This window comes from Stigmatopora argus, chromosome 4, assembly GCF_051989625.1.
Source record: "Stigmatopora argus isolate UIUO_Sarg chromosome 4, RoL_Sarg_1.0, whole genome shotgun sequence".
Lineage (NCBI taxonomy): Eukaryota > Metazoa > Chordata > Actinopteri > Syngnathiformes > Syngnathidae > Stigmatopora > Stigmatopora argus.
Genome location: NC_135390.1, coordinates 7,155,258 through 7,177,391, shown reverse-complemented (window position 1 = coordinate 7,177,391; position 22,134 = coordinate 7,155,258). Strand labels below are relative to the sequence as shown.

At 38.5% G+C, this 22,134-nt stretch overlaps 1 protein-coding gene across 4 annotated transcripts in view; it reads left to right on the top strand.

Annotated features, from left to right (window-relative positions):
• LOC144073585 (nuclear factor of activated T-cells, cytoplasmic 1-like) overlaps window positions 1-22,134 on the top strand; it is a 57,085-nt gene that overhangs the window by 13,067 nt on the left and 21,884 nt on the right. For all 4 annotated transcript variants that reach the window (XM_077599547.1, XM_077599546.1, XM_077599550.1 and 1 more), the window contains 6 exons: window positions 1,791-1,993; window positions 2,838-3,010; window positions 5,274-5,414; window positions 13,100-13,155; window positions 14,972-15,104; window positions 20,475-21,131. In XM_077599547.1, coding sequence (XP_077455673.1) covers window positions 1,791-1,993; window positions 2,838-3,010; window positions 5,274-5,414; window positions 13,100-13,155; window positions 14,972-15,104; window positions 20,475-21,131 — 1,363 coding nt within the window. The remainder of the gene's footprint in view (window positions 1-1,790; window positions 1,994-2,837; window positions 3,011-5,273; window positions 5,415-13,099; window positions 13,156-14,971; window positions 15,105-20,474; window positions 21,132-22,134) is intronic.

Below are 22,134 nucleotides of genomic sequence, written 5' to 3'. Positions count from 1 at the left end.
ACATTGAAGGAAAGGGGTTACATTAAATCATCAGGTCCATGCTGCCCCTTGTGAGGATAAAGTGGTTCAGAAAATGAATGAATGAATCCATGCTGTCATTTGTCAGATTTTTTTCCTCATGACCAGTCACATTCAAGAGTGGATACACGAGTGACCTCTCTATATAACATCTTGAACAGAATTTAAAAAATTAAATCTTAATTACATTCCATCCAGAGTCTTAGACATGGTAGATTATCTTTGGAGTAGTATATAGAGCTCAGTTGGAATACACAGTGAGTCATATTTGCTCATGCTACATCTTGACATAAGTGTGCAGTTATGCTTAAAAATATGGTGGATTTCAACCTAAATTTCTCTTATTTGTGAGAATTATTTTAATTACTTTCACCTTAAAAACATCATAACAATGTTTTATTAATTTGAACTGTAAAAATAGACGGTAATTTTGAATAGTTAACGGACAATTTCAAAATCATGTGTTGTTTACATGAACCTCTACATTGCACGTGTGCAAAAATGCGAACATTGCTCCTCATGTGAAAAGTTGACCAGAAAGATTTTAATTGAAATCACAAACAATTCTAAAAGGCCATTTTAATTGCAATCATTTCATTTAATTCAATAATTCAGTTACCTGCCTTGCCACTAAGGCAGACCAATGCAGTATGTTAATCTAAATTGCAGACCAAATCCAGTTAGTTCACAAAGGGGCATATTCCTTATTGAAAGGCAGAATATGTTTTATCCTAAGCAAACCAGTGCATTATTCAACAATATTTAAAAAAATATGTGAATTGTAATTTGAACATATGTAATAGCTACCTAATTAAATATCCCCAAAGCATGCCCTCAAGTGCGTCAATGAATTACTAATTTCCACAAATGTCAAGTGGCAGACTGTACCTCTGTGGTCCTCTGCCAGCTTTCCTCATCCTCGGAGCTTATCCATACCCTTTCAAAACTAATTATAAACCCATTAATCTGATCATGTCATAGGTTACATATGGTATTTATTTTGTTAGGTAACTCACTCTATTAGGCCAACAGCCGGCGTCTTTTATTCCTTTCGACAGTACTCCTGTTTTCACTCGGACTGAGCTCAAAGAAAATTGGTCTGAGGTGATGTGCTGGTGTTTTCTAGGGTAATTGACCAATTTGTGTGATTTTGTCAGATGGCCGTGGCTTGCTGAGCTTTGGTTTGAGTATGTGATCATTCATAGCAGAAGTCATATAGTCAAGTGACCAACTGAATAGATCCAACATGTCTTTGATGTATCAAATATATAATATCTTAAGTCAATATAGTATATTATTTAGTCCCCTAACCACCACCCCCCTAACATCTGCTCATAACACAGAAAAAGCACTGAACTGTAAAGACTGAGCATATCCTGGGAGGTCTGCAGAAGACAGATGGATTCCAACACAAATCCAGATTTTGGTCTGGTCAGAAATTCCTCATAAAGTATCGCTTGTCGTCTAGAATTTTCAGCCCGGTATATCTGTCCAGATTTCTGTGCCATTATACACTTGGCTAAATTACATAATTGTGTTACATTAGACAGTCAAAAAATGATGCATGCTGCATTGGCAGTTACAGATATCATTCATTGTCCAACATTTCAACACCCTAATTGAAACTGTTCAATATAGAGTGCATTGTACACACAAATACATCCAAATCACTCACACACATGCACAAGTGCACTCTAAATTTGCAATTACCTTTCACGTAAGTCTTAAAACCGGGTGTTGGCTCTTACCTGGCTCGTTTGTTTCCCTCCCAGCTTTATGGCTACATGGAAAGTGAGCCACTCACTCTACAGCTGTTCATAGGGACCGCAGATGACCGTCTCCTTCGACCACATGCCTTCTACCAGGTCCACCGCATCACTGGCAAAACCGTCTCCACTGCCAGTCATGAAGTGCTGCAATCCAACACCAAAATTCTCGAGATCCCACTACTGCCTGAAAACAACATGAGGGCTTTGTGAGTTTACTTATGGCTTCACTAATTCACTATTTATCTTTCAATTTCCAAATTTTGATTAGTAGCTCTTACCATAATATAGACAAATCAAAATTTTATTTCTTTAAGGCAACCTACATTTTTAGCTCTGATGAGATACCGCATTTCTCTTATCCTTAATACGCCTATATATGTATCAATTTGTACCCAGTAATGTACTATTGTCTATTCTTTTTATTTTTTATGGTGAAATATCATCATGTTGACACGTCATGATAAAAACAGCTGCTTGCACAGAGTGACATACTATTTGAACTTTTCACAACTCATTAGTATGATGAATGTCTGGAATATGTTAATGAAAATGTCCTGTTTTTTGCTCACCAATATGATTTAGACATCAACTAAAAAAATCCATCACCCTCTACAGACCTATAACATGTAAACTATATATCGGAAATGAACAATTCCTCATATTGTTGATGTTGCTAAATATAGAGGACTCTCATATAATAATGTACGCTGTAGGATAAAGGGAAGGACATAATACAGAGTCCAAATGTTTAGTAGTATGCTTCTTAAAAGTGATATATGTGTTTCTTTGAGGTACCTGTGATAGCCTCCAGTATCACATGGCCCACAAGAAGATAAGCGGCTCGGAAGATAAATAAATGACTAAAGGCATCATGACTATGCTCTAATTGACTTTGAATGGGATTTAAGAACATTTTCTCCTTAGGAAACCTCAGTTTTCTAAACATTCAAGAGTTTAGTTCTAACCAGACAGATTTGTCCTCTACATTTTTTCTTTGTTGTCCCTCTTGAAATGTTGTAAATTATAACATTTATTTTTTATTTGCCACAGAATTGATTGTGCAGGCATTCTGAAATTGCGCAACTCCGACATTGAGCTTCGCAAAGGGGAAACAGACATTGGACGTAAAAACACTCGAGTGAGATTGGTGTTCCGCGTACACATCAACCAGCCCAATGGCAGGACCGTGTCCTTACAAGCTTGCTCCAACCCCATCGAGTGTTGTAAGTAGTACCATCTTTAATATCTCTTACAATTTGCTTAAGTTGAGGAATCAAATGTTTAAATTAAACAAATGCCTATTTTCTGGACCATCTGGGCCCACTATGTTTGCAATCATCAAAGCAATTTGAAAAGTAACAAATGATGGCAGATATATCTAGGCTGTCTGACTCAATTTATAGTTTATGTTTCAAAGCATACTGTATATACAGAGCGTGTAGACACACTAAAAAGACTATTCACACCAGGAATGTCCATTGTTCACTTTCTTTGGTCCGGAAAAAAATACGTTTGGGTTGGACTTTTTGGTGAAGTTACTTTTCACATTGCAATTTTTACAAGAGATAGCCCCCTGGCTGGGTGGTTAGCACGTCCACCTTACAATTCTGAGATGAAGGGTTAAATCCCCTGCAGGTTCTGATCTTCCCATGTGGAGTTTGCATGTTCCCTCCCATTTGGGCATTTTATCAGGTACTCTGGTTTCCTCCCACATCCCAAAAACATGCATCGTAGGCTGGATAAACACTCTAAGTTGCCCCTAGGTATGAGTGTGAGTGTGAATGGTTGTACGTCTCTTTGTGCCCTGCCATTGGCTGGCAACCTATTAAGGATTTCTCCCAACTTCTGCCATTAGTTGGCTGGGATTGGCTCCAGCACCCCCTATGATCCTTGTGAGGTTTAGCAGTACAGAAAATGAAAGAACAAATGTTTACAAGAGACACAGGATTTGATAAGAAACATATGCATGTGCGAACATCATTCAATCGTTACCAAACGGTAAACTTCAGAAGTAAACAATCGCGGAACTCCAGCTGGCAAAAGTTGTGCTCATATTGATATAGTTCATCTAACTAGAAGCATTTGTGGGACAGTTGGCGAATCAGTGGGTAATGCAATGTTGATTTTACATGTAGGCGGCCCAGCGGCTGAGTGGTTAGCGCGTCAACCTCACAGTGGGGGTCCTGGGTTCAAATCCAGGTCGGTCAACCTGTGTGGAGTTTGCATGTTCTCTCCGGGCCTGCCTGGGTTTTCTCCTGGAACTCTGGTTTCCTCCCACATTCCAAAGACATGCATGGTAGGCTGATTGGACGCAATAAATTGCCCCTAGGTATGCGGGTGAGAGTGAATGGTTGTCCGTCTCCTTGTGCCCTGCGATCGGCTGGCCACCGATTCAGAATGTCCCCCACCTCTGGCCCGAAGTCAGCTGGGATAGGGTCCAGCACCCCCTGCAACCCTGAGGATAAAGTGGTTCAGAAAATGAGATGAGATTTTACATGTAAATATACAGATAACATTATGTCTCCTCATCGCTGTTGAACCTTGAATCATGTTAGCCGACGTATCTCTAACCAAACAACCTTTTATAAATGTCTGCGGCTACGGAAGCCTTTTATGTGCAAAGAGCTGTGTGATTACAGCTTTGGAAGCAACCGAGACCACCGTGCTGGCGAGGTCTCGGACCGGTTGTTGGCTGTGCACCATAGTTCACTGGTGTGTATTCACATCAGCCCAAAGGTGCGCACCATCAACTTTTTAGGTTTGGTACGGACCAAACAGGGCAGGTGTGAATATGCCCTTAGTCAGGATCTGAATTCATCAATCTTAAACAACACTGGACTGGCTGTACCCTAGAAGGTTTTGACTCGGGGTTCTCAGGGAGGATTCGACAAAATGGGCCTGGAGGAACCCTATAACACCGCTGTGAGAGTCGCTTGAAGTGGGACAAATGAACCGGCATCGGAATGAGGCTAACCATGACCCCCAAATAAACTAGCGGTTCCAAACATCTTTCTTGCAAATGTTAGCTCCATCGCCAAGAAGACAAGATTAAACTATGACACGTTGACAACCAGATAGACATCTGCATCATTTTCACAGAAACACACTGATTAACAAATTGCAGACACTGCAACTAAGAACATGGATGGACTTCTTTACTAGCAGACCCCTGCACGTCAGGATGGGCATCTTCACCTGCTACACCGTTGTCCTAAATCCCATTCTTCTTCACTGCCCATAACCCTAACACCCTTATTTATTTTGCAAAAGATACAGCCATTCTTGGATTGATCAACAATGATGATTAAGTATGATGCAGGGAGGACTGGCGGCCTGGTGAATTGCTAAACACCTCAAATACAAATTTGTAACCACTCATAATAAATCCTGTTGATGTGAGAATATACTTTTACTTTTTGTTCATTTTTTTTGTTTCTGCTTTGAAAAAGTGCCACATTTAAATATGTGCTTGTCCCCCACTTACAGCCCAGCGCTCAGCGCAGGAACTTCCCTTGGTGGAGAAGCAGAGTATGGACAGTTACCCTGCAACTGGAGGTAAAATGATGGTCCTGAGTGGTCTCAATTTCCTTCCTGACTCAAAGGTGGTGTTCGTAGAAAAGGCTCAGGGTGAGTTGCAATGACATAAAGTATATTCACCATATCTCAGAGTAAATAACAAATCATCATATGTGCCCCCTTTACTTTCCCTTCACTGGGATTCCTCATCCAATTCCACAGTTCAAAATACTGAAGGTCTTGCCATCAAGCACCATGTAGTGTGTATTTGGCCACTTTATTTTTAACTAAACCATATTTACATGTTCTAGTTTCCATCGACAGTTCACTGGCTCTTCTTACAATTTAATGAATGAATACCATCATATTTACGCCATAATCAAGGCCTCTTTTTGTCCAAGTCTGTCTTATGCCAAAAGAAACAAAATTTAACCCTCTTCATTTATTTTTGCCTGTTACTTTCTCAACCCACTTGTCTAAATGTTAACGACTGTCAATACTGCACTTTTTTCTTTGAGATAATGTGTGAAGTTTGACCAAAACATTTAAAATTTTGTGTTGGAAGCAAATACAAAACAATACTTGACATGCATTTCCTTCATTGGCCATTCAAATTAAGTACCACCAGACAAAAATAGTTACAAGAAAGGAAAGGGGGTGAATAAAAATAAAATAATGCAAATTTAAATGTAAATCTCATGCTAATTACATTGATAGTTATAATTGACTTTGCATTAATAAATACTGTAAGCATGAACTTATTAATTGCAATATTTTTTATGGCTACCAAGCACAGTGACAGGAAATCACCACTTTTAAAACATCTTTGTTTTTTTGTGTGTATCAGGAAATACATTTTAATTCTTAACTTGCCAAGGGCTATTAAATAATAGGTCTTGACAGATTTAGATTTTTTTGTTCCTCTTTCAACTAGTTACAAAACTTCATTCTAAAATTAAAATGGAGAAATCACCAAAGGGGAAAACCCACTTTTGTTTCACAGACTAGTCATTTTATAACAGGGGTGGGCAGACTATTCCACAAAGGGCTGGGGGTGGGTGCAGGTTTTCATTCCAACCCATAAAGAGGACACATTTTCGCCAATCTGGTGTTCTACAAGTGCAATCAGTGGATTGCAGTCAAGGTGCTTCTTGTTTTCTGCAAAAATCTCATTGGTTAAAGTGTCTTTTCTGAATCGGTTGCAACAAAAACCTGCACACACAGCGGCCCTCGAGGACCGGTTTGGGGACCCTTGTTTTGTAACAATAACTAATAGAAAATGAAATCATGTGTAAAATGTCAAAGCACCACAGAGCACAGAGAGTGAGATAAATGTGGAGGAAGAGGAAGTGGATTAGCTTGGTCAAATGAACCTCTTCCTTTTTCTGCCTTTAACTTAGTCATGAAGGGGGTTCCCCCAGACCACCTTTGTCTAACCTCTCATGCCATATGAGATGTATGACCTCGTGTAGGATGTATTTTCCTTCCTTCAACCACAATTTCTCTTCCTCTCTCAGTGCACTGTTTCCTTTCTGACTCTCTTTTCACAAACAACCCTATACTTTATCCTCATATTTTTCTTACCCCTGTCCTTAATATCAGGTAAAGACATTAAAAATGTTCAGCTCTGCACTGCTACACCCTAGCTTGCCATCAACATTTCACTTGCACACTTTCCACCGTCTTGGTGTCTAACAGTAGAAAGAGTGAGGTTGCCTGACTAGTGCTTAGTCTGTTTATGTAACCTTTATGTCTTACCTCTTGCAGGGTCTAAAGCCCATTACAAACACATTTCCCATATATACAAATGCATGGAAAAGTGTTGGCATCCTTCCTTTAAAGAAAGAAAAGCATTCATCTGTCAACATTAATAATAATTAAAATATGCGAATGAAAAACAACTACCGAATCGGTCCAGAATATATATATATATATATATATTTTCTATTTCAGTCCCTTCCACACTATAGGTTTGTTTATACAAGGTCACTGAGGTTTGATGTTCTGGTCTGGGATTTTTTTTTTGTCTTGTATTTACCTCCATGTTTTAGGTGGTTATCTTTTTGGATGGCCAGGCAGTACATTTGGTTCCAAAAAAACTTTAAAACAATTGAGATTTTTTTTTAGGTTAGCCAGATTCAACATAATCCTGAGACAAATGCAGAAAAGCAGTCACCGAATATAACTGTACCCGCCACACTTATGAGTGGATAGTGTTCTTTGTATGCTGTATTTTTTTCGTGTGAACGCAGCAATTTTGTGACAAGCCAAACAACCCCACTTATGTCTCATCAGTTCACTCCTCCCTAGCCAAGCTTTTTAGATTGTTATTATGCATTTTGGCCAATTACATCACTTTCAAAATACAGCATTTTAGTCACCATTGCAGGTTTTCTTTTCTTTTTTTGACATAAGTTTAGGCTACCAATAATTATGTCAGTGTCGTGTTCAGTCAAAAATCGCCCCCCAAGAAAGGGGAACATTGTATCCAATGTACAACATGGAAGAAACACTTGAAAAATTTTAACTGGGTGCTTTGCCGTCATCATTACAGGGTAACTCGTATCTTTGCAAAGCACAATTAAATCCCAATACTTCTAAGTCACTCTGGTATGAAAGTGCCTCTTGGTATATAAAAAAGGTCTTATTTCTAGGTCAACGACATTCAAAAGATAAAAACCAACAATCACAACTAATTCATTGCAAACATTTAAAAAAAATTCTTTCGTGAACCCTGATAAGTCCCCTTTTGATTTTTGGGACTTTACAAGGAGCTGAACCCAGTTGTTTGCAAAAGGTACAATTTGTTTAATCTTCGACAAAAAATTAGCATTCATGTCTATGTCTGTGAGTGTATGTGGGTTTCTTCGCGCTTGTGGCATGTGCAAAACACATGGCATGTACTCTTAATGTTTTTTTAACTACTGTACCAATCATGAGTCACGTACTTACATTTCAAATATACAGTGAAAATGTATTTTGGCAATAAAACAAAAGCTGACACAAAGTTCATTGAATTGAAATGTTTGTGAGTTTTGCTTTTGAAAGACTATTAAAGTAGTATAATGAAAACTAAATAATCCAATTGTAATTACTAAATTCCTAAGTTTATTCTATATATTGTGTTTTCTAAAGTTTGTTACTAACTGCACCCAATACTTGCGATTAACTAACATAATTGAACACAAAGTGGAACACACACACTGCTGCCAATGCATGTACAGTTAGGCTTTACAAAAACTGAACATTAATCAGCACCTTCACCATTATGGTGAAATAAATCACTTTTGATGATCAGAATAACTGTTCCATTCTGTAAATTTACCACAAATAAAGGACACATATTTGATTGGCCCTACTTACACAAATCATCCAAATTGAGCTTATAGTTTTACATTTCATATGAACTGTCCTTAAAACCCATTCATGCTCACAAGACTCTATGATTGTTGCCCCCGAATGAGTCATTACCTTATCGCGGTGGTAGTGTGTGGCCCAATGATCCTTGGAGCTATGTTGTTAGGGCCTTGGGCCCCTGGTCAGGCAACCCATGGCAAACTGGTCTGGCATGAGGGACCAGACAAAGCATGACTCATAATACCTCTGATGATGAATAAGACCTTCGAACTTCGTTTTCCCTTGCCCAGACACGGGTCACCGGGGCCCCACTCTCGAGCCAGGCCTGGAGAAGGAACATGAGGGTGAGTGCCTGTTGCCCGGGCCTACACCCATGGGGCCCGGCCGGGCCCAGCCCAAAGAGGCTACGTGGGCTCCCCTTCCCACGGGCTCACCACCTGTGAGAGGGGCCAAATTGGCCGGGTGCGACGGCAGTTGAGGTTGTTGGTCTGATCCCTGGCTGCAGAAACTGGCTCTTGGGACGTGGAATGTCACCTCTTTGGTTGGGAAGGAGCCTGAGCTAGTTCGTGAGGTTTAGAAATCCTGGCTCGATGTAGCTGGGCTCACCTCTATGCACAGTTTGGGTTTTGGAGTTTCAAGTGGGGTTGGTACCCCACCAGGGCTGCTCTATGTCACCGATTCTGTTCATCACTTTTTTGGACAGAATATCTAGATGCAGCTGTGGCATTGAGGGGGTCCGTTTTGGTGTCCTCAGTATTGCATTCTTGCTTTTTGCAGATGATGATCTGGTTCTGTTGGCTTCATCAAGCCATGATATCCAACTCTCACTGGACGTGTAAAGAAATCTGAGACCATGGTCATCAGATGGAAAAAGGTGGCATGTCCCCTCCGGGTTAGAGATGAGGTCCTTCCCCAAGTGGAGGAGTTTAAGTATCTTGGGTCTTGTTCACGAGCGGGAGATCAACAGGCATCTGCAGTGACGCGGACTCTGCATTGGTCTTTCGTGGTGAAGAAGGAGTTGAGCCAAAGGCTGAAGCTAAAATAAGATGAGATTAGACTCTATGATGACACTGTTGATGTGTTTAGCTTGTTCTACTTCTTGTAATAAAATTTTGCAAACCAATTTATCCCAAACATTGATGTCATTTCATTGAAATATATATTTTTTTAGATTTGAAGAAATTCAATACCAAACCTTAGCAAGCCACTTATAACTGTGTACCTACTTTTTAAATTGAACCATAGACCAAAATATTTTTCCCTACATGCTAATTTACCTTAATCTTTGAATTGGATTTTCTGTAAAATATTTTTCCTTAAGGAGGATTTTTGTTTCTTCTGCTCTAGACCTGCTTCACGTGTCAAGTAACATGAGACAGCTTCTGTTTTGATTTGGCAATGTATATATAATGATTTACTTTAAACGAATTAAAACCAGCAAGGTTATGCTTCATGGGTATGAGGCCATAATCTCAAGCAGAATAGAAAATAAGAAAATAAAATTATAGATTTTTTTTCCATTTAGAATGCTTTATAAATTGTATTTTTAAATGTGTGTGTTTTTTTAAATGTTGTTTGTTTTAATCAATTTGCGCCAAAGTCTTCCTCGACACTTAAACGTTAAGATTCTTTTAAATGGTGAAGTATGAAGGAATACCAGGCACACCTCATATAGTGTGTGTTGTGGCTTGCCCTGCTTTTCCTGGATGGAATGATTGTTAGCAGCAGGTAAAACAGATAGACAGACAGACGAGATAGAGAGATGGGGTAATCCTACACCCTGACTCAAATGGGGGGGTGGGTAGTGAAGGGAATTCCCTTGTGAGCTGGATAGTTTTTACATCTGGTTGGACTGGAGCATTGCCCAGAGTTTAGCAGTCTCGCAGAGGCTCAGCCACAGGCAGACAAAATTCTACTTTTCTCGACATTTGGTTCAGGCTGCTGTAGCTTACGGCCAAAGCTCAGAAAAATCTGTGCGGTAGAAATACTGTGTATCCAAGAAACTAAAGTTCATTACAAAACCGTCAAGTACTTTTTGTCATGTTCAAAATCCAAAATAAATTATGTCTCACACCTTTTAATAGAACCCAGACGGTTGAGTCTGGCTACCTGGGGCAAGTCTAAACATTAGACAAATTGTGCCAAGTATTGTACCTGTATTTGTGTCTAGACTGACATTTGTCTGCAGACAAGGTTATTACAAATACTTTTGACACTATTTAAGAATATGTTAAAACATATTAAACATTAAAAAAACCTTATTTCAGGATATACATAAAAATATACTAAAAGCACCACTCCTCTTTCCAATTTGAATTACGCTTTTTTTCCCCACAATTGTGTTTCCAGGTCTCTTTTATTTAGTGCAGTAGTTTAAAAGCTTTTTGATAGGATACCATTGACAGTTCAATCTGACCATTGAGTAGAGAGGGGCCTTAGATGGTTTATCAAGATTACCTTTTTGAATAAATCATGGATCATTTCATATGGTGACTAATACTGGAACAGTCTCCGGTTAGCCTGCGCATCTGATGCAACTTACCACACAGTCTTATTAATCCTATATGCCCATTCATTGTCCACAGTGCAATATATCAAATTGCTGCAGAGTTACTTCTTTTACTACTTCTCTACTGTTACTTTTTTTTACTACCATCTGCCTGTCTATTCAGGCACAATGAGTACTACTGATAATTGATAATATTAAACCTTATTGAAAAGGACTGAGTCAGTACCAGTCAGAAGCCAATCCCTACATAAAGTGTAATTAGGTGATGACTGTCTGTCTGTATTCACTTGTTAAAGTCTTAAAACCCTTTAAGCAACGCATGGGCAATATTTTTTTCTAATGAGTGTAATCAAGACTGGATTGTAGCCTAATACCTCCTAGAAATGAGTCGAAAAATGTGTCACTACTGTGTGATGCAGCCTCGTGTATTATTCATTAATTTAAAGGTAGAGTAAATGATGATTTTGTGGCTGCTTTATGTGTTGCTGAAAGCTATACCAAAAAGGAGGCATTGTTAAAGGTATTTTTTTTTGCAGATGACGAGGGGGAAAATAGTGAATGAAAATTTCTTTGGTTATCAACGTAATGGCACGCTTGTGTGAAAAAAGTCAATTTCCGGGCTTACCCAATAAAAACCAACACAATTACAGAGACATTGAGCAATGCAAGGGTTCCAGTAATGCAGTAGTGCTCACACAATAAAATTATAGGAAAATGATGCGGTCGTCAAGGAAACTGAAGTGACTACTAGTAAGCACTTTAAAATGTCAGGGAGTGTGGTCATACTGATTATGACATTTACACAAACAATGCAGGCTAAGGTTTAGAACATCAGAAAAAAAGATGTTAAAAATCTCCCACATTGAAAAAATGTCATCATGTAATTGTAAGTGAACTGTTTAAATGGTTAATGGGAAGAGGAAATATGCCACTGCAAAAGTCTCCTTTCCAAATGTGCCTTACTACAGCCAAAAGTAGTCTTTGAAGTAAACATCAAAAACCTGGTAAGCTTCATAAAACTTCAAGAAATATTTAATGACAGATACAGATGAAATTATTTTGAAAAGATGTTTTGGAATTGACATTGCATTCTAAGATTTCCCTCTCCAATGCTTGGCTGGATAGAAGAAAAGTATAGTAATTATTTTTCTCACTTCTTCCCTTTCTTTAACTACCTTTCACCAATTTTTATGCATTTACATCTCATATAATGTGAAAAACACCTTTACCTTTTTTTTTCTTCCCAAATTTTGCGGCAAAGGCATATGCCTCAACACAACAGCAACTACTATGGAGGTATATCCTTTTAAACATGTAAGTCATAGCTACTATACAGTAATAAAATATAATAGTTTTAGCATATTGCTAATTATGCTCCTTCGCGTAGTGTGACAGAGATTTTGGTCTCTGCCCTAATGAGTCACATTAAAAAAAAAAAAAAAATACCACTAGCGTATTGCCTATGAGGTGCCTTGCATTATTGTTACTTAAAGTGTAGCATCAAATTGCAGCTGAACAATTATAGAATGTTTGCAGTGATTTTGCAGACACCCTATAATTGTTGCCAGAAAAATAATCCTGAAAAAAGTCATCCATAAATTAAATTTTTAAAAAAAATTAAAATATTTGGGGTGAGTGGTGTGCGTGGTCGACCTCACAGTTCTAGGATAGAGGCTTTATAGCTATGCGTTTACATTTAAAATTTTCATAATATGTCCTGTTGCTAAACTTTCATGACAGAACCTCTAATCAACAAATTTGTTTATTGACACTTCTCCATATTAAGTCCTAGCAGAAGCTAATCTCTTAATAAATCTACTGTATAAAATGTAAATGAATGGTATTTACTTGCAAACTTGCCATGGGGTTAAGAAAATGTCCACAATGGTTTTAATGAGATCCCCATTTTGTTATTTTTGTTGTTGCTTAGATGGCCATCATCTCTGGGAGACAGAAGCCAAAGTTGACAAGGACTCTGTCAAATCTGTAAGTGTCCTAATGATTTGACTTTCATATTTTCATATCCTCCAAGGACACATGATACTTATCTCACTGTATCCTCATCTGTCTCCTTTTATGATGTAAGCTTTGCTAAGGCATTGCGACATAGGCACTAATGATCATCCCATGCAATCCTGGATGGAATTTTCAATTCCTGCTCTAACACATGGTCAACATAAGAAAACCATATTGCTTGTGCATCAGTGATTCACAAAAATTCACGATGATAAACAAGCGCATGCAGACAATCTCCTCATGACTTTTCCTACATAGCCAGACATATAGTTCACATTAAAAGAAAAAAACATGGAAAATGAGTGCCAAACGTTAGCTCGCCACTTAAACCTGCTGATTCTGATGAGATGTGCTGGGTGACAGTATGAGACCTCAGTTATGGTATCTATTGTTTAATAAAGCACCATGAAAGGCAAAGGATAATTGTTTTGGGGGTGTAAAATGTATATTAAAAATACATTGAGATTTGAGAATTCTTGAAAGTGATGACAGTGTGTTTGGAACCGCTAATTTATTTTATCTCTACTATATTTTTTTTTCAATTTGCAGAGTCTGAAAAAAAGAATATACAACTAAATGCAACAACCACCAGCTGCCCATATATATATATATATATATATATATATATATATATATATATATATATATATATATATATATATATATATATATATATGGGCAGCTGGTGGTTGTTGCATTTAGTTGTATATTCTTTTTTTCAGACTCTGCAAATTGAAAAAAAAAATATATATATATATATATATATATATATATATATATATATATATATATATATATATATATATATATATGGGCAGCTGGTGGTTGTTGCATTTAGTTGTATATTCTTTTTTTCAGACTCTGCAAATTGAAAAAAAAATATAGCTGAACGGTTAAAAAAAATAATAATATAAGGCACAGTAGTTTTGAGATGTGAGGCCAATGAAATGCAAATACCACAGTAGGGAAAGAAAGCAAGAGAGCACTGGAATTCTTTTCTTATGTCACAAGACTGCCTTAATGCACTCCAGACTGCCGACCTGCATTTACTTTTATTGGCTTTGGAAGTGTGCTAACTTTCACTGTGAGGGAAGATGAGGGAAAACTTAGCAAACACAGACACACGTGCACGCGTTCACACTCACTCAACCACCTGCATATTTTCCTTGTAATCATCTGGACGGCAGACCCCTGTCCCACCCACCGTTTTTGGTCACAGCTATGGCCAATGTAAACCTGCTCTCAGTCACAGTGGACTGTTCAGTCCTGTTTAGATCCCAACCAGAGTGACAGCTAGATAATTGGACACAAATACCCGAAACACATTTTTATCCTTGTGTCAAATGAAAAATAGAAAAGAGTGTGCAAAAAAAGGACAAGACAATATCTCTTTGGTCATGCGATATGGCAGGGCGAACACGCGGCTCCTGGCCAAAATGGATCTCTTTGCTTCTTATCGTATTTTGTAGATACTGTGGTTCTTTGACTCGTTTCATGTTTATAAAAATCAAACAATAAATTATATTTAAAAAATAATTTGCCAGATTGGATTTTTTTTATGCTGCTTCTGATGGAAGGTGTGGCTCTTTGACTCTCACAGTTTAAAATGTTGGCTCTTTGAGTCTAAATTGTTTGCCATCTCCTCTAAATGGGAATGGATCTAAAACCCTGGGGTTTGTCAGACACAAATATGCCACTGGACAAACCTCATGGCCTCTGCTGCTTCGGATCATTTATGTGTCTGTCTGACTGTTTCAAAAGGGTAAAAAAATTGTTTTTGTTTCAGAATTCCCTTTTTGTTGAGATCCCGCCATACCGAAACCAGAGAATATCCAGCCCGCTGCAGGTAAACTTCTACGTGTGCAATGGCAAGAGAAAGAGGAGCCAGTACCAAAACTTTTCCTACCTTCCTCCCAGTGGTAATCATTCAAATTATATACCTTATTTTTCTCTAGTATCTTATAGTTTTACTACATCTCAAACACAATTTGCGTGCTTTATGGGTGCTATTTTTTCTTATTATAATTGCTGGGCAGCACATGGTAGCCTGCGAGTGTGTGAGGTGTGTTTATTCTACAGTCAGCCGACGTTCCTCAGTGATGAGGTGTACTTGCTGAGTGACAGAGCCTTGGAGCACTGTTGATGTAGACAAGCCAATCCCCCCGCGACCTTACCGTTGCACCCCCACATCACACAATACCTGCCTGGTTCACCAACACACCCACCAAGACACATTGACATATATGCACTCACACTTGCAGTGCTTTACTCTGTCATTCATGTAGCAACCTGAAAATTCAGGGATACTTCTCTCAGTGTTCATAGATGGCCCTCACATTGGAATTTAAAGAATGGATTGAAAAAGTGTAAAACTGTCTTCTACTTCTAGATCAGATTCTGTATTTACAGAACTGACCAATGTACACAGGTGAAATGCCAGCCTGTAGATAAGACTTGTTGATAAGACTTTTTTTAATGTGTCTGTCTGAATTTTCCACTTTTAAAAAACATTTTTCTGTCTGTCTTATAACACTGAAACATGAGGCTAAGGGCCCTATTCCAGTCTGGTCACTCTGGTTTTGAATGTTGGTTCAAAAGAAGACTTGCTTTGGAAAGTTAGTTTAGGGATTGCAAATTTTCTACTTGCAACTCAATTTTGGACAGCAAAAAGCTCTCTTTAATCTGCATTTAATGGCTCTAGTGTTGCCAGGCTATCATGCACTGTGCTACAAGTACGCAGCTTTTAATAAGATGTGTTGTCTCGAAATATTAGCTGATCTGTTTATGCACGGAGGAGATAAGAAACATTTTGGACAAAGTTCTGAGAGAAAGGCAAGGGACATCCGTATTAGGAGATCACTGATTGTCTGATTTATAAGTGCATTGTGGATAATTCAGCCAGTTCAAGGCAGACAAACTATGGCCTTATTTAGTATATTTGTTTGATAGTAATATAATGTACCGCCTTGAAACAGGTCTTATCAGTCTCCAATACACATCCTAATAGATTTCCTGTCTAATTAAAAGTGCTCTCTTTTGCTGCCAAGTCAACCACACCACAAGTGCAGCAGGGTAGACCACACAGGTAGGGCCAATAGACCATAATTATCTCTGTGGTGTTGATGCAGAGCAATATGTGTTGGTGTATCAATAACGAGCAATTTGATGATACTGTTGTTTTAGATATGCAAGTCATTGAAAAACATATCGCATAATAACGGATAGATAGATGGATGAATGAATACATTTTCTTTTTAGGTTATCAATAAAAAAAAGTTGTGATATAAAAGTAGTTGTAGTACAGTATTGTAGTCAAGTAGAAAACTATCAAAAATAGTACAGTAGCCAGGTTAATCTAATACAACCATAATTTCAATACAATAATATCTGAGTAAATTCAGTTTGAGAATTTTACTATACAGAGTGTGAGGTATATCAGTAATACGGGAAACAAATGACATTGTAGCCATAAACTAGGGTGAGGCTTAAGAGAATACTTATGCATACATCCACACACATGCAGTACTGCTAACACATTCTTGCTTTTCTTTATGAAAGATTCATTTTCTTACTCTAAGCACCTTTTGTGGTCACTGACGTAAATGATAGAGATTTTTTTTAAACTATAGTGTCTGCTCATTTATAAAAAGACAAAATCGCCTCCTAAAAATAGATGTTTGAAAGAGCGGAACAATAAAGAAAACACCTCTGTGGCATAGACGCAAGTGAAACTATTTTTTTTTCCACCATTCTAGTTGTGACGTCTTGTTTTGCCATGACCAATTTTTATGCGATTACATTTGAACATCTCACAGTGTTCTTTTATATGTTTAAAGAAGTCTGTCATCTACAATATTTATTGATTGTGTTAATGCTTCTGCCCCTTAGAAGTAGTACATACATAAATATATTAACTGGGTGTTCTTCACTTTAAAAAAAAAATGACTTTGGCCATTTGTTGCATGAAAATGTGCCTCTAAAAATATAAAGTAAAAATATAAAATTAGAACCCCTAAAAATATGCTATGGACAAAAACTAATTTCATGGAGAGCAAGATTCTGCAGAGAGTCTCAAAGTAGTTTTTCCCCACAAATGAATGAATAATAATTCACTAGAATCATTCCACTAGAACCAGCCAATTTGGGGCAGTACATAAGGGAAACCTTGAATTAATTGAAGGGCACAATGAGGCAAACAACCTTTCACGCTCATACTCTTACCAAATAACAATTTAGAGTGTTAGACCAGCCTACCATGTATGTTTTTGGGATGTGAGAGGAAACAAGTGTACCTGAAGAAAGCCCACACATGCAAACTGGACATAATATGGTCGTAACCCATCAGGGATTGAACCGTTGATCTCAGAACCGTGAGCCGACGTGCTAACCGATCTGGCCTTAGCCAGAGTTATTTACATTACATTAAGTGCAGAATATTTAATCAAACAATGGGTTTGAGACAGAAGGCGGGTGCTATTTAACTATGGAACGTGATTACTTTAAAGAAAACCACTAATAGGTCAAATGTAATATTCTCCAATTTACCTTGTATTCCACAGACTGCTTTGATTTCCACAGAAAACTATACAGGGACTATTCACTATAGTAATGAATCTCACAAAAATAATATATAAAAAAACATAATGAACAATAAATAATAATAATTATCTATCTCTTGACCATTGCATCTACTACTAAGCCATTATTAACTTTTTTTTTGTTTTTTTCCCCCCAATTGAATGTGAATGCACATTTCATATTATGGCCAATGACTTTTATTCCAAGACAAGTGTCTCATGTACTGTTACTTAGGGGATTAACTTTTTCCGATAGCTCTTCCAATCATTTTTGCGTGAGACATGACGTGTTGATCCTTAAATAAGAACCAGTTTTACCAACCACACTGGAGAGCAGATGCCAAAAACGGCTGGCAATGACCAGAGCATGAGCTTCCCAGTAACCCTTTATTTTTACAGTCTGTTTGGAAATGCCTTTGTAATATCAAACTATTCTTCACACAAATGTGTGCCCTGTTTTCTCTGTATATGTGTTTAGAGTAAAAGGACAGTAAACAAGCATGTTTTCAGACATATACGGGGACACCGGGTGCACTGAATACTCTAATAATCTTGTGTGCATTTGTCTAACCATTTGCAATCAGGTTTTTTGTGATATCAGTAATTATAGTGCAGTGAATGGAAGAGACAAGTACCATCTGTGTGCCTTGAACTTGGATGAACCAAATAGACTCAATGTGGTTCAATCCATTTAGTCAGCAAATATGCAAAAAAACAATGATTTTTTGTTGATCACACTCATCACACCAACCGCTACTTGTAATCTGGTAGAGCAAAAATGCATTGTGGTTCCCAGTAGTTATGATTTTAACATATAAGACCCATTGAAACCATAAGAAAAAGTGGGGTGAAAACATGTGCAAAGCATAAGCTGTTTTGGGGCATAACACAAAGGGAGTGGGAATAGAAGACAGATGAAGTTGAACTTGAATCTATTTTTTAGCTCTCATATGAAGTGAAAAGGAGAGCAACATATGCATTTGGCTTTAGCGAGCGCTGTTAGGTTTAGTATATCTAATTTGACACATTGCATGGCACTTGTCTGGTTAGACATTGCGATTAAAATGCAAATTGCCATACATTATATATATATATATATATATATATATATATATATATATATATATCATAGATATTATGGCAATCCTTGAAGCTATAAAATCGTAAATGGAGAGTACTTATGTACACATTTGTATCATGCCTAAATCACTTCATAGCCTTGGCACCCTTCTTCACCTAGTCATTCACACACCAATGGGTGCTGCTTCCCACAAGGCTCTGGGGGCACATCAATACCTTGCACAAGGGTATTTTGACATTGGACAGCCAAATCCTGGAAATGAACCTGGGACCTTTCGGTCCCAGGACAGCTCGAGCTACCAACTCTGCCATGGCTGCAATGCTCTTTTAATATTACTTATAATTTTAACCAAAAGTCCAACAATTCATTCCATGGACCTTCCCCATTTATTGGAATGAGAGAATAGGGAGCAAAGGAGAACTGGAAATGATGGTGTGACAGTAGAGTGGCCTTAGAGCGTTATGTTATTCCCCAGGCATGAAAGCAGACTCCCTTGAATCATGGGACTTGCCTTACGATGCTCTTCAGACAACCTGTTCCCTGGGCTCTGAAAGAAGACAGGACTGACGTAAATGGGCTCCCTTCTTTGTTATCACTGCACCACAGCTCAGGACCCCAGAGGCAGATAGGCATGATTACTGTCTTTTAAATCTTCCTCCACCAAAAAAAACATTGTAAAACTTTCTTTTACTTGGTTTGATTTACCCCTGTTCACTTTGTTTCACTAAATCACTGTTATACTCAAAAACTATAAATTAATATAAATTGTGTTTACAGTAAAACAAATCGTTTAAAGTGTGTATTAAGAGTGATAATATGATTCAGAGCCTGTCTTCCATATTTGTCTTCTTTTTTTCTAACGAGGAGACTTCTTGGTCTCTCTGTCTTGGTCGCTGACTATTTTCACAATTTACTCTACACTGGGGTTCTGTTAGTAACTGAGAGAGAATGAGAAAGCCTGACACCACAATAAACCGTGTCAAGTACTGTCCACTCTATGTCAAAAACTGATTGAAGAAAAGCACGTGATGCCTGTCAGGCAGAAAGTTTGAGGAAACTTTGCCGAATGTTGTGCATAGATGTTCCAGAGACAGCATGATCAAGTGAGGTCACTGGCTCTCCAGCATTCAGTGGAACCTGAAGTTCCTAAAATCACATACACCATTTTTAGGCTCATTAAAAATTGCAGGCAACCCAATCAGGGGCAAGTAATAATGGGTCCTAAGAAAAACAATAGATTCTAGAGTGCAGAGAAATCCAAGGGACCTGTGGTTCCTTTTTAGACAGCAGCAACCTTCTGCTTTAAAGTAATGTTTTATTGGATATCAGAGCTAGTGGAGAGTCCAAAGAAAATAGGTCTTATTATTAGAAACAGCTGTGGTTTTCCACTCTGATGACTCATCCATTTTTCTATTCCCTCTATTCTTTGGCTTATTTTCATGATCGAGTACAGAGGGTTTCACAGTAAAATTGAGCTCTAGACACTAGTTGTTTGTTTAGATTATCAACAATGCCACAAGTGCACATGCTAATTTCTCTTTGCACCCCTCTTACAAGCATTGTGCCATCTAAATGCCTCCACACATTTCGTTCTAACTTGTCCATCTTTTTTTCTACTTTCTAACCCTTAGTGCCGATGATAAAGACAGAGCCCAGTGATGAATATGATTCTTTGGGGACTTCAATGCTGGGAATGCATTCAAAGTCCTACTTCAGTCATCCGAGACTCAATCCACTCATGCCTGTGTCTGATCACGATGCCTGTCTGGCCAGTGGCTACCCTCCATGCCCTTCTCTCAATGCTGCCATACCATCATCCTCACCCAATTCTAGCCCAACCCTGCACGACCTCTCTCCTGTGGCATACAGCAAGTGCCTGCCAAATAGTCCAACCCATTCAGCCCCCTCAGTTCAGATTGTGACAACCTTCCAAGAAAATGGCAGGGCAATTATTAGCCACCCAGCATCTCCTGACCACAGCTCACCCCTAGCTATGCTCCAAACTCAGGAAAGTCCTAGTCCCCTCAACAGTCCAGGAACCCATGTATTCCAACCTGTCTATGCCAACAGTAGTCCTTCATCCTCCCCAGCCTCCCATGCTTCTACTCCAAGTGGGTCTGCAGAGAGTCAATTTGTTCAGGCCTACAGCCCCAGCCAGGCTCAGGCAGCAACCACCTTGGGCCAAACTGAAGCAAATTCACCCAACTTGCTACATGAGGATTCAAGGCCACCTGCCATTACCGTCAAACAGGAGCCCCAAGAACTGGACCAGATGTACCTAGATGATGGTGAGTTTTAACATATTAATGGTTTAAAAACAATGTCAAAGTAGATGTAAGACTCTTTATCTTAAATATCCTATTATATACATGTACATTATTTCCTCAGTAGTTCTGAGTCAGAACATTGATTGCATTCAAATGTATTTAATTATAAAACATCACCCATTTTTACACTCATTTACCTCTCAACTACTTATGGGACAAAGACTACAGATTTTCATTACAATACGTCTGTTGTTCAAGCAGAAACTTAAAGCATGAAAATAATTGTTTCATTTTTGTCAAGAAAGGTTTCTCCAGTATGTCAAACTATTTATGACCCAGTTGCTTTAGCTTGAAGCACAACATTCGATTGAAAGGATTTTGAAACAATCTGTCAAAACATCAGAGAGAAACAAACTGGGGTCAGCCAGGTTTCAGCAGAATGAAAATAGTGGCACACGTGTAGCAAACCAAACTGTTGACATATCATCTAATGAAGGAAGCAAAACAATAGGTAGGGGTTTCCTAACCCCCGCCTGGCTTTTTGGGAGGGATGTCGGGAGCTCAGAAGTAGAGGCCTTCTTTTCCCGTCTTTCCCCTCTGGAATCCAGGCCACGCAGCTGTCGTCATCAAGGGAATGTAAAGGGTCATGGGTCTACCCCTGGCAATGAGATCAGACACACCCACGGGAGTATGTGGCTGGGTTTATTGCCTCCTGTGTCCACCCCACAGCTTTTCCCAAAGGTCCCCAACCTGTTATCTATGTTAGCAGAAGCACAATTTGTTGTTATGATGTGTATTCACAGTACATCCAGTAGATTTTGGCAGTTTGAAATTATTACAAACCTCAGCATTGTAATAGACCCCCATTGAACTCTCTCCTCATCACCCTTCCTGTAAACGTTGCTAGGCTCGAATGTGTGTGCACGCGCACACATGTCAACAACTCACAAAGGCGAAAGGTAGGCATGAGGGAAACGCGAATGGGGAGTTGTTGCTGCTGAACTCTAGTTGTGTTGTCAGCAGA